The sequence below is a fragment of the Bombus pascuorum genome, chromosome 1 (assembly GCF_905332965.1).
Source record: "Bombus pascuorum chromosome 1, iyBomPasc1.1, whole genome shotgun sequence".
Classification (NCBI taxonomy): Eukaryota; Metazoa; Arthropoda; class Insecta; order Hymenoptera; family Apidae; genus Bombus; species Bombus pascuorum.
Window position 1 is genome coordinate 21,812,508 of NC_083488.1, and position 13,233 is coordinate 21,825,740.

At 33.3% G+C, this 13,233-nt stretch overlaps 1 protein-coding gene across 11 annotated transcripts in view; it reads right to left on the bottom strand.

The window, feature by feature from the left end:
- LOC132908260 (phospholipid-transporting ATPase ID) overlaps nt 1–13,233 on the bottom strand; it is a 75,498-nt gene that overhangs the window by 8,060 nt on the left and 54,205 nt on the right. For 6 of the 11 annotated variants that reach the window (XM_060962114.1, XM_060962123.1, XM_060962140.1 and 3 more), the window contains 9 exons: nt 7,345–7,822; nt 4,760–4,818; nt 4,425–4,637; nt 3,801–4,006; nt 3,548–3,703; nt 2,815–3,457; nt 1,917–2,093; nt 657–1,398; nt 387–579 (listed from right to left, as the gene is read on the bottom strand). In XM_060962114.1, the coding sequence (XP_060818097.1) occupies nt 387–579; nt 657–1,398; nt 1,917–2,093; nt 2,815–3,457; nt 3,548–3,703; nt 3,801–4,006; nt 4,425–4,637; nt 4,760–4,818; nt 7,345–7,822 (2,867 nt within the window). Of the gene's footprint in view, nt 1–386; nt 580–656; nt 1,399–1,916; nt 2,094–2,814; nt 3,458–3,547; nt 3,704–3,800; nt 4,007–4,424; nt 4,638–4,759; nt 4,819–5,065; nt 5,372–7,344; nt 7,823–13,233 lie in introns of those variants that run through there. The other 5 variants (XM_060962158.1, XM_060962150.1, XM_060962194.1 and 2 more) reach the window with 4 other exon arrangements.

A 13,233-nucleotide genomic window follows, 5' to 3' on the forward strand; every position in this document is an offset into this window, starting at 1 on the left:
ATTTATATTGTTGCATATATGATAAATTGAGTTGACATGTATTGGTGCAGTTTAACTTATCAATACTTTTGAAATGTCATATTGCATGCTAAAGAATATTTAAACTAATTGGTACTTATTAATAGCAATATTATTGAGAATGCATAATTCGTGATCAATGATTTTTTATATTGAATCTTATTATTTGAATTTAATATTGAAGACAGAAAATCTAGATCTGAAATATTTATAAATTCTTAGGCATAACCAGACGAAGAAAGCATTACACAGAACATGATGCCACATTCAATATGAAAGAGAAACTTTTAAAATAAATGCGTTAATTAGTCAGATTGAGATATGGAAAAGGTTAATGATTGGTACTCCGTCTCTTTCATGTGCCTGACCTTTCCTTGTCCCACCTGAATGTGACAACGGAGAGAGTTGGCCGATTTTGATGACCAGAAGTTGTTTTGATAGTTTCCAAGTATCGCGATAACTGATTTTCAACACCGTCATAAGTAGTGGAATCTACTATAAAAACATCTGTAAGATCATCTGTCAGCAACTGGCAGGAATAGCCAATATTGATAGCTGTTTCTGTATAAAAATATAAAACAACATAAATATTTATTTATGGTGTATACAGCTTTAAGATAATGATTTTAAGACAATACCTTGTTTGTCACCAGTTAATACCCAGATTTTAATACCAGCCAGAGCTAAATTAGCAATAGTTTGAGGTACACCATCTTGTAACTTATCTTCAATGGCAGTAGCGCCTAATAATGTCATATCCTTTTCTATTTCTTCATAAATTGCATCCAATTTATCATCCCTATTTTCTTGACTCATGGCAGCTTCTTGATGACGTTGCTTCCAATCATTGAAAAATTGTTCATCTAGATCTCTGACCGAAAGGCACAATGTTCTTAAGCCCTCACCCGCAAATTTATTAAGATGTTCCAATGTTTTTGACGTGATATCCTCACTGCCTTTTTTTAATCGTTCATAAATAACATTGTCCGCTCCTTTGCAATATAGCCTAAGATGTCCATCCTTCCTCAAAATTACAGACATTCTTTTCCTAACATTATTAAAGTCCAAAATGCAAAGTAGCTCGTATATTTCACGTTTTCCCATAACTTCAATTGTTATACTATTTGGAGATCTCTCTTTAAATACAAAACCAAAGTTTCTAGCGGCAGATACAAGGGCAGCCTCATCCGGTGACTGTGCTTGATATTCTAGCTTGCCGTTTTTTTCTTCCGGCATAACAGTATGACAAAGTGCCAACAATCGAAAGAAACTATGAACATCTTCGTTATTCCCTTTTACAGCATCGAGTAATGCAGAATCATAGAACTTGAATTCCGGTTCGTAATCCTTGTTGAAGGAGAAATCCAATGCTGGGAATGTCTGTAAACGTACATTAAATTACATTTAGAAACGATTTTTTGTGCGCTACAATGTGTTAGTATGACACACAAAAGATAGTAAGTATATGGAAATGGAAATGTTAGAAATTAAAATAAATACCTTGCCTCCATATAAATAGATTCGGTCAAGTCGGCAGACACATATGAGATATTATAATTTTATAATTCCTTCAAAGCATTGTGAAAATAAGTGTTCAACATTTAAGCAATTTAAGAGCAATTGAATTTACTTGTAAAGAAAAGGAGGGTACTACACATGCATCTAATGTATTTAATGTACTAGAAAATATAGACAACAATTGGAAAGCAACAGTTAGTAATTGCTACATACTTGCAAAGCCAAAACATTTGTTAAATTTTCTACGTTTAGTAATTCTTTTACAACGTATCTAACTACCATAGCATACAGATAGGCTAACAACGGAAAAAACTAAGCTGAATAATGCATAAAATTTTCTCCGTTTGTGGGAGAGATGTGTTAATTATTGTCATGCGTACAGAAAGTTTATGTGGAACCATCGGACTGCCAATTGGGCCTGGCTCTCCAATTATATTGGATATCCTATCCACCTGTTCCAGTAGACGTACGTTTGGACCACTTATAGGTGTATAAACTTGAACAAATTCTTGTCCATTTTTCCATCGCATCGTAGGTGTTCGGGCAGCTTTGTTCGTCTACATGCAGCACACACATGCTAAGTGATGTACATGAAAACTTATGCAAAATATGGCCAAACTGTGAAATGATTCTATTGTTTGCATTTTGTTATCAAGAAAAAATTACAGAACTAACAACTTTTATTTGATATTTACTCACTTAACGTATATTATTTAACATATATTATTTAACATATATTATTTAACATTACATTAACATTATATTATTAAATAAAATAAATAAAAATTTTCATTTTAATGAAATCTCTAACACCATGTCAATACATTATATCTTCATCTTATAAACAATTGCATTCTTTCTTGATAACAAATATGAAATGAATGAAACCGATGTATGAATATATCAATGCTAGATGATTAAGTTTATTAAATATAATAATTTGTGATTTGAAAATACAATAAAAAGTCTGTAATTAAGCAAGTATCTTTTTTAAGAAACAAACTTGCCATTTCAAATCAATAAATTATCTATATTTCTTGATATAAGACATGTACATAACGGAGGAACTCAACACTGGAGTATTGAAAATTATAAATCACAGTGAGTCTCATTGCAACGATAACAAAAATATTGAACTTAAAAGTAAAATGTTACATTTTTACAAAACATTAAAGCTAGTGAAAAAGACGACCGATTTCTTTATACAACAAACTAGTAATAACGTACCCCATCATCCGCATCGAGTCTGATTATGGATAAAGAGATAAACAGACTCACCTCACTTACATCGACGACTTCCCCGGTAACATCGTCGATAATGTCCCCATAACATTTTCCTGCCACAGAACACTTGTTAAAAGTCATGATATTCTGTGTTAATGTTCCGGTTTTATCGGAAAATATATATTCTATTTGTCCCAACTCCTCGTTTAATGTAGTAGTCCTTGCTTTAGCGTGTGTGTTCGTAGGTGCATAGTACATCTCTTCATCCCAGTTGATCAAAAACGACTGAACGAATCTGATAACTTCGACACTCACGTATAAACTGATTGGCACCACTGTGTTCAATACGATAGCATAAGAAAAGAACACAAGCAGAGCGATCACTGTGGCACCTGCCATAGGCTCGCTAGGCACCAACGAGTCCCAGGGTAGATACACTTGAAAATAACGGCCTACAAGACTTTCCCAAATACCACAGCCGATCATACAGAACAAACACATAGAAAGTAAAAAGAACACTATCCCGATGATGAGAAGATTCAGCAGCCTATCTATAGAAGTCCTCTTAAATTTGGTCTTCCCTGAGTTTTGCATTAATTTGGTATCCTTGCCTGCAAAGATGACCACGCCATAGCACCATTGCGTGTTTCGGAGCACGCAACCTCGTAATATAATTTTGTCGTTGTCCAATGGGTATCTGTAATGTATTACACATAAAACAGTTTTAACGTATGTGTCTTTATATCGTGTTCAATGTAATAGAATTAACAGGAACACGATTACTTACTTTCGTCCTTTCCACGTAAGAGTACCATCAAATTTATTCAACAAATTATTAGGAGTTTCGCAAACAATTTCTCCGTCAAATTGACCAATCAATTCATGATTATCCATCATTTCGGCAGTTTCAGGTAAACACTGCCGACACTTCAAATTCGTCTCCCTAAAATGACCAAATGTATCAGCATTTTTCCATTCTTATTCTTCCCTGTCTTTAAGTAAAAAATACTGTATCACGATATCAATAAAAAGATACTAACCCATCTAATTCTGCGGTTTCGATATAACAAAGACCATTTGGCTCACTAGTAGATAAAAGAAGCACGTCGGCTGCGACAAATTGATCGTTTTCCATTCTAATTACATCGCCTACTTGCACTTGCGACCATTTCTCTTCACGAAGACTAGTACCTCGCAACGTTTGAGATTTTCGATTGTTCACTTGCGAGTCACTGCTGTGCCGTTGCTAAGGAAACGAAATGCGTTTAATTATGTTTTCTCATTAGGTTCCATACACTTCATTTTCACAGTATCAAATTTTTGTAATCGTATGAAGGTACTGCTAAATGATACAAAATTTAATATACTTAAGTCTAATTAATTAATAGCTAACTGGCTGCTATAGTAAATACAATGGAGTGTAAATATTTTTTCTAGCTATTTCTAGTATGATCTTAACTCTGCTGTTCTTCTCGCTGTTTCTTCACGTTTGTATCTCTTCAGGTATCGTATGTAGAAAAAAACATGGAATACACAAAGATTATCTAATAAAATATAAGATCAATTTTGGATTATATAGACTCAAGGAGAGCAGCAGTATTAGAAATATACTTTTTACTTATTGGTTACCTAGAAAAATAATTTCGCAGTTTTGATCGACTTACAAAATCGTCGTAGGCATCTTTGACGGCAGTGAGCATGAGCACCCCTATAAGGGGTATGGCTGTGGTGATGGGGGTCAAGGAGGAGATAGCGGGGATCATCTGAAGCACCAGCAGGCATAGGAAGTAAAAGTTAGCGAGCCGCTGAAATTGCTCGAACAAATTTAACGGTAGGAACGTCAGAACCGAATACTTGGACGTCTTGATGTAGTTGTTCTGCAAGAAAGATGAAAAAGAAAAACAAAAATGAAACGCGTCTCGTCATTATCGGTACTGTTTTCTCGAGCTTCGATTATTGCATGGAAAAAAGGAATTACGAGACCGTATTTCGATCTTACCGCATAATTAAACTGTGAGTTGAACTCGCGATTATTGGCGCGAATTCTCCTCTCCGTTTCTGAAAAAGAAAAAGAAACAGACATGATATTGGATTGCGATAATTATAAGATCATCAAATTATACGTGGTTTTTGGCATAAAGAAAATCAATGATTCTCATTTTAAACGGTATCGTCTGTGAAGTTTCCTTTTTGCTTTACGATAATGATCTCAATTTTAACTATGGTGTATACTTATTTAAAAAAATAAGTGTTTAGTAAAATAGGAACTGGATATACACCCGAAATTAAAATTAAATATACACACCGTTCAATCGATTAAAGTGAACTCATTCGTCGCATAATACATATACGAGAGGTGGCCAAGAGCACCCAGGTATTGCGGATTGCATTTTGGAAACAGAATGAATTACAAGATTACGTAGGAATCACCAAGTCGAGTAATGTGTTATAGTTTTTCCCTCACATTCGTACATTATTGTAACAGTTCTATCCAAATGTGCGCTAAAATGTATAAATGTCGTTTTTTCATTTCGTTACCCACGCGTTCTGATTATTAATTTTACTGCAAACTCTTAGCAGGAAATATTGAATGCAAATATTCAATATTATTTCTAATTAAACGTTAATCTTTTGTAAGTGTTATGAGATGTTCCATGTAAAATGCTAATTTCTATTTCAAATTATATATAGAGCATGTTTTATATTTAAAGTAAAGCTATAAAGAACTTTTGGAGACAAATCATATCGTGTCATTTTTAGAAAATAGTTTCGTCATCATAAACACTACGTCTAAATCATTTTATAATGTCCTGTTCTGTCTTTTATGGGAGTTGAAATGACCTTGTTCCAATAATCGAATAATAAATATTCGATAGTGCTGTTAACATTTAAACAATTTTTACAATTCAGATTTTCTGTAGTGGGATATTCCCAATCGTTCTGTAGTAATTTAATTATAATGTTGGCAAAAACTCAATAATATGTGTTGAGTCAAATGTAAAAAAGGAAATGTAATAATGCAGAAATTGTACGTTTGCAACTTTGTTACATTCCTCTATTAACGAATAAGATATACGCAGAATGTATTTATTATTCTACTCGACGTTTTGCTGCAGTCACAATAATAACCTCGTTCTACCAATTACGTAATACGGGCATTTGATCCACAAAAAGATAAAGATCTTAGTCCTCCACTACTTGCATTTTGAATGTTCTTAATAAGAATAAGCTAGTATATTACAGCTAGAAAATGCTACGTAAAAAGATTGCAGAGAAAGTATAGAGTGTTAATTTTTCATACGAAATTTTATTTCCGAACAAAAAATTGCAATTTAGTATGCAAATTGCAAGTATTGCAAATTTATCGGGTACCATTATAAAAGCGTAATACACGAAACGTGATTATGTCGAAAAAGGAAAAAAGTTATTTTCGATTATTTTTATATTAATAAAAAGAAGAACAGCGTCGAAGAAGAGCAATTTTATTTTATTGTTTAATTTTATTATTGTTTAATATCGTAAACACGAACGGCGATATAAGTAGTGCAGAGCGATGTCCATTAGACCGAGGTATCGGTGAGGTCACGCTTAAGTGCACGCGTACTTGAATGAATCTTCAGCATCGATTTGCTCGAAAACAGAATTTCGTATAGCAGAAAGCTGTTCTACATTTCGCATTTATTTTTTCAATTTGCATTGTTGAGTTCTATGATATTTGGGATAAGACAATGAATATTGTTATGTAAACCTTCAATAATAAAAATGATTAAAAAAAAGAAGCAGAACTTGAAAGGAGCTATTGCATCATCAGGGTCGTAAAGATTCCTTTATTCGAAAGCTTTCCTTTTTTCCAAAATTTTCGTAATTTTGCACATATTTAAGATAATAATTCTTATTTTTCCCACTATACATTTTCTGAACTTTTCGATAAGAAGTGTTATAGAATACTTCGAAATTATTTTCCAAAAAGACACATTGGAATGGAAGAAGCATAAAGCGTAAAGATCGATAGCAAAACTATCAAAAATTCAAGTTCAAAATTAGATCGTCAAAAGAATTCAAAGACATTTCTCGGTTCTCGGGAAACCAGCTCGTATAAACAATCTTTATCGCGGAATTTAGTGGAATGCTGTTCACAGGTGGCGCCTCTTACGCAGCTCTCCCTTCACAAGTCGTAGCTATAGGAGAAAGGAAGCTCAGAAAGGGAACAGCGAATCTAATACCGTTTCCTTCGTTTCTCATTTCAACCTTAAAACAATCTTAATTCATAATCAAGACATAAAAGATATAACTTAGAAAAAACGAAGCTGGCACCCCGCTGGCCCACATGCTATATTTATTTTTTATTTTTATTTTTTTTTTCTTCACCAACAAGATATAACACTTTACCAAATGTCCATAAGGACAAATTGTAAAATAACCAAAATAAAAAAAAAAAAAAATCATAATCAAGTAACAAGGCCATTTCATTCTTGAATAAAACTTGGAAAACGTTGATCCAATCAATTATAGCCCGGGCACGCTCGTATTAAAGAAAACTGTTGGCAAAGTTACATAATGAAAATTCGTGAGTAATTAACTCACCGCTGGAAAAAAAGGAAGTGCTACGTCCTATGCACTCGGTCGCGGGCGGTGAATTTGGCGGTGCGGAGGGTGAAGAAGACGCAGCGGTAGACGAACGGTACCTAGTGCCTTTCCAGATCACCAGCTTGCCTAGCACGGTGAGCAAAGATTCCCTTAGGGTGTTATGCCTGCTCGTGCCACCTAAGCTGCTGGATGAGTCTCTTTTCGAACATTCGCCAACCGCCTCGACTTCGTCGGAAGACGACGGCAGATTCACCACCGAATGCACTTGGCTGTCGGTAGATTCCAGTTGCAATTGTTGCAGCTGCAGTTTTTTCCTTGTTTTTCGACGTTTCTTCTTTTTTCGACGGGTACCAGAATTTTCGTCATCGTTGCACACTGACGCGGCAGTCGTCGATCCTTTCCGGCTATCTTCCGCGTCCGATTTTGTCGCAGTGCACGCTACCGAGACTTTGTCCGTCTCGTCGCAGTCCTTCACCTTGGTTATCACACGACAACATTGCGTTACAGGCTTCGCGATGGAAACGGGTAACGATTGGTCGAGGACACGCCGTTTAACACACGACCAACATACCTTCCTCGTGGCTCCCTGTGTGCTCATTTCATATTTTCCCACTTCTTTCTTTATTTTCAATTCTTTTCATTTTTTTTTTTTTTTTAAATTTTGTTCTCTTTTTTTACGTTTCTATCTAATTTAAAAACTTACATGTAAGTTTAGTGTACATTCTTTGATCATCCTTAACGGTTATATATTCAGATAACGTGCGAACATGTTTGATTCAGAAACCTAAATTTAGTTTGATGTAAAATCTTTCACCCTCTTAATGGTTATATATACGGGTAATGTGATCGTGTTTGAACATTTAAATGTAAGTTTGATACGAAGTAGACTAGGTATGTTTGCTATGAATGGATCTGTTTAATTTATCTTATTTTAAGAAGTATATTTTATGCTCCTATTGCTACTTCAGATCGGATGTTAACAAATAAACTATTCTAAAAACGGCGAAAAGCTGGCCTTAGCTTAAGCATTTGTAGTTCATAGAAAAAAATCCTTAACTTTAAGGAAAGTTAAAAAAAATAACGCTATTAAACTACTTGAAAGATTTAATCTCTAATCTATAATTCTTTCACCATTGCTAAATATCTCGTTTTCTTTAAAAAAAAAAAAAAAGTAAGTTTTCTTTAAAAACATTTTTCTGCTATAAAAAGAAGAGATATTATATGGAAAGAAAATACTCATTAAAATACCCGCCCATTTTAATTCATTCGGAAACTGAGTTGTCATATTCGATCAGTAAAACGGGGAAACGGTTGTGCAAGAACGCAGAAGGTATAATTATAGATCGTGAATATTCATCGTTCGGTCTTAAACCAGTTTATATCTTAGAGAGATTAGAAGAATCGCAATTCCCCACGTACTTATAGTTTGTTCGAAAAGTTCTATTCTGCCATCCAAAAGAGCCGGGAATTGCTACGAAAGAGAATACGCATGATAGGGATTTAAATAGATTTAAACAAGAGTAATCGAACGGCATTCACGGTGAATCATTAATGGTCCTGATTTCTATTTTCCCTCGCTGTTTGCACAGCCCCAAGGAGAAAGGAAAACAAGCTAACGATGCACAGGTTACCGGGAAGATCTATTTCGTCGAAAGGAGAAAAGAGCCAGAATACTGAGTGGAAAGAGAGTTTCCTAAACGCGTCTCTTTAAATTTGTTTTTTCGGCTCGGGACAAGCTAAAAGAACGACTTACATTCGCATTGTTGCATCGCGAATACTCCAATAAAAAGCGAACTAAACGCGTATTAAATTCTATAGTCATTCCTTGGGAAGATGAGATACAAAATTTTATACATATGTATGATTGAAAAGACAAGCATGTAAGAGATCGACGGTTAATGTAGTTGATTAATTGAAAGAAATTAAAACTTTTGTTGAACTTTGAAGAATAATGTGAAATAATCATGTTGGAGTATTTAATCATAGAGTGATCGCGATGGCAAATCCCTTACAATTACGCTTTGAATGATACGGTTCTAAATGTAACGATGTTTGTAGAAATCGCTTATGTTTCTCGTGTGACAAGCACAAAAGTTGAAAAAAGAAGAAGAAATTTTTTTGCCTGTTAAATAATTTAAGAATGAAAAAGTTGAAGGTTTTTATTTTACATATTATTCAACTAATATTAACGAAAGATCAGAAATGATGTGCAATTAAATAGCGCAAAATAATACTCTTACCGAAATCTTCAAAATTCTGCCAAAACATTGACGTTCTCTTGAAAAATGGATTTTCTAACGCGATTCTGTTATCGTACAATCGATCACAGAATGATGAACGCTTTATCGAGTAAAAACAATCTGGAAAGAGCATGTAGATCGGTTTGAATGGAAGAAGTTTGTACATGTAGGATATGTGTCTATTCTACATGTAAGAAGTTATCGATTGGTTTCCATTTTCCGTGGTAGACGCCTCTGACCGGCCTTTATTATATATGCTTATAAGTACGTTGTTGCTGAGAAGGGTATAGAAAAATGATTAAATATCGTCGTCGATGCTCCAGAAAGCGTCGCATTTGAAAACTGTTAAAAGTGCAGGATAGTAGAATGACTTGGTCGCGTGCGAAAATGTGTCATGGACAGCGTATGATACAAGTCGACAGACTTTTCCGGCGTCTGCAATAAAGCCGCGATATGCAGATGACCGTAAAGTTGAGTGGCTATAACGGATCTTTATTGTGTTACGCAGATCCGTTCGAGTTACCGTGCTTAACGCCATTTATCGAGGATTATTACACTCCATTAGGATAAAGTATTTCATATATCCCTCATGTTTCTTAATTTCTTTAACTATGTTGCTTCGGTTATTTACAAGTCGCCTGAACATTTTTTTAACGTTATACGATATTTCAGGCATGAAGAAAATATGAAAAACTTATTGTTGGAATACACGATTTGTCGCCACAATTTTATGTTGAATATCTTATTAAAACACTATAAATCTTTTGTCTTTGCTAAAATTATTATTACGAAAGTAAGATTGCAAGGAAAATGGAAATACAAAAGCTCGAGAATCACAGCTCGGTTAACCCCATTAAGGTCTAATTCTTTGTTTCCAGTCAATTTATATGATTGAATTTCGTTCTCTGACATCGTAATTATGAAAGGGATTTCCAAGAATTTACTCCGTTCTTTCTTTCATTTTTTTTTTCCTTGGATTTTACGTTTTGCGCTGTAAATAGTGTAATTTGTAATGAATACTATAAATATCGCGAGCAGAAATTTTTCAAGAACTCGAAGAAAATTTATGATAATATTAATTAAAATTAAGGTCTGTCTGTATGTAATTAAGACTTATTACTTTGATGATAATTAATGGTAAGATTAAAGATCAACCGGAATCGTTTACCAAGTCTCTCATAAATTCAGGGAACAGTTCTCGTTTGAAGATGTTACCATTTTTTTCTTCTTTTTATTAAAGTGTATAGTTATATAGAATTTATATCGTTCTAAATTGCACATTAAAAAAATTGCTAGTCACTTTGCTGTTTAACTCAGGAAATATGTACATCTATTGGAATAATAATATTTTCACTTTAATTTGTAAAATCATATAAATGAAGGAATTATGTAAATGTTACGTAAATGAATTATTCTTTAACTGTTTTCAACGGTACAAAACTCCATATTATTATTTTTTGTTATTTTCATTGATATAGATGCACGTACATAAATCGAGTATAAAATCCTTGATGAGATATAGAAACGAATGTTAATTTCTTATAAAACCATTATAATTTTCGCAATAAATTTAACGTCGATTAAGAATTATGACAAATATCTTGATCGATTTATATTACCAATCTATGATATTGAAAAAAAATCGTTTGTGTGAAGGTTTGCTTGACCACTCTGAAGAAATCGTCCACAAATTGGCTCATAAACACCTCACCACTTCTTTATTCTTGCAAGTTGGTTATAAAATGCTATGCGTAACATTCACATTACGTACAACAAGATTAGACTTGCGTAGAAAATCGGTAGAAATAGTGGAAAAACCGTACGAAGAATTTATTTCAAGATTTCCATTGAAGGAGGATTCGAACCGGGGACCTCCGCTTTACTGAAACTGGCATTCTACCGATTGACCTAATGCTCACCTTACTCTCCGCTTCTTTTCATACTTCATATAACGCATATATATATATATATATATATATATATATATATATACGTAGAAAAAATTACATTTTATGTAAATTACTATTTTCTATTAGCTTTTATTTTCACGATGTAATGATTTTATAATTGGTTTATAATTGATTTGATTTGATAATGTAATTCTATTTTTTATTTTATCTATTCTTAAATTTGAAGGATAATTTAAAGAATGAATTCACGTAAGGATTCCACTGATGCAACAATTTGTACTTTCGTTAATCGGATTTCAACGATTACCTTGAACGTTGATCATTGCTTGGTTAGCGCGCATGGTCATGATGGCATATATGTATTTATTATTTAACTTATTATGACCGCGTGAAACAAATTTGACTACCACATAGGTAATTATTTTCCCGTTTGTATTTAAAGACTAGAAAATAAATTGTTCGATTACTACTGCATACGTAAGTTGTGTAATTTGTTACAAATATAACCTCCAATTATTTCTTGTGATCATATCACAAAATATTATTTCAATATCTGTTACAATTCATTTCTTTAAAACATAATTTTCCTGATATTAAAATATTCGCATAGCATATTCAACGAAACTATTTAAAAGAAAATTACTACCGCATATAAAAGTGCGGTATTAATTTGGTTTAAAAATTACGATACAATTTCCATAATATTTCCATAAATAATCATTTAATAAGAACCATTTAATGCTTTTACACCTAAATTTTCATAACTTATTACAAATTATAAATTTTTATAACTTTTACACTTAATAGCAAGGAGAATAACGAAGCGACCCGATTCCGAGAGGGATCACCCTATATATGTATGTAATAAAGAAAAACCAAACTCTAGATATATATCTATTTACGGCATGGCACTTAATTGAAACAGATCATATAGCGATTGCAGGTTAATATATGATATAACCCCAAGGCAATTGGCTTATTCGCACGTACATCTATCTCCTAGTTTTACTTATGACAGATGTTCTGGTTTTGGTTATTAATAACGAATATCATATTAATATTTTCAGAGTTTGTAGCATACGTTCTAATTGTAAAATGTTTTCAATATATGTATGTTAATAAAATCTCTTTAATGCAGTCAGTAGGATCATAAACTCACTAGACGCAGAGTAATTTTAAAGGTCGCAAAACGTGGCGCCATCGTGTATTTCCTTTTTTCATTTGTCGTTGCAAAGTTTGCTTAAATTTAGAAGCTACTTTGTTTTCTTTTCTCTGTACGTTTCATCTGAGAATGGTAAACGAGGTGAATATGCCGTCACGTTATGCGTTAAGTACACAAACATCGGTAAGACGACGGAAATTTATGGGACTTTAATATCGAGATATGTAAACACTAGTGCATACGAAATAACATAGAGACACTATGCAGAGCTTACATTTCAAGCTCCAATCAAACTTATAGTAAACAACGAGATTTCAGAGAACTAGATAAAACGAACAATTTTATGCAGATTAAAAGATGGTGTTATGAGATGTAAAAAGCATATTTCTTTCTAGAAAGGCACGAAGCTTATTTTCTTAATTTAAGGATGTTCTAGTGCACTCAGGGAACCACGTAAGAAGTATACTGATCGTCAAACGGCACACGACAGCCACCGAACGGAAATCCAATGAAGATATACAAAAACATACAAGTTTTTAACGAGCAAGAAGGTTAAAGTCTCAAGTACTTCTCA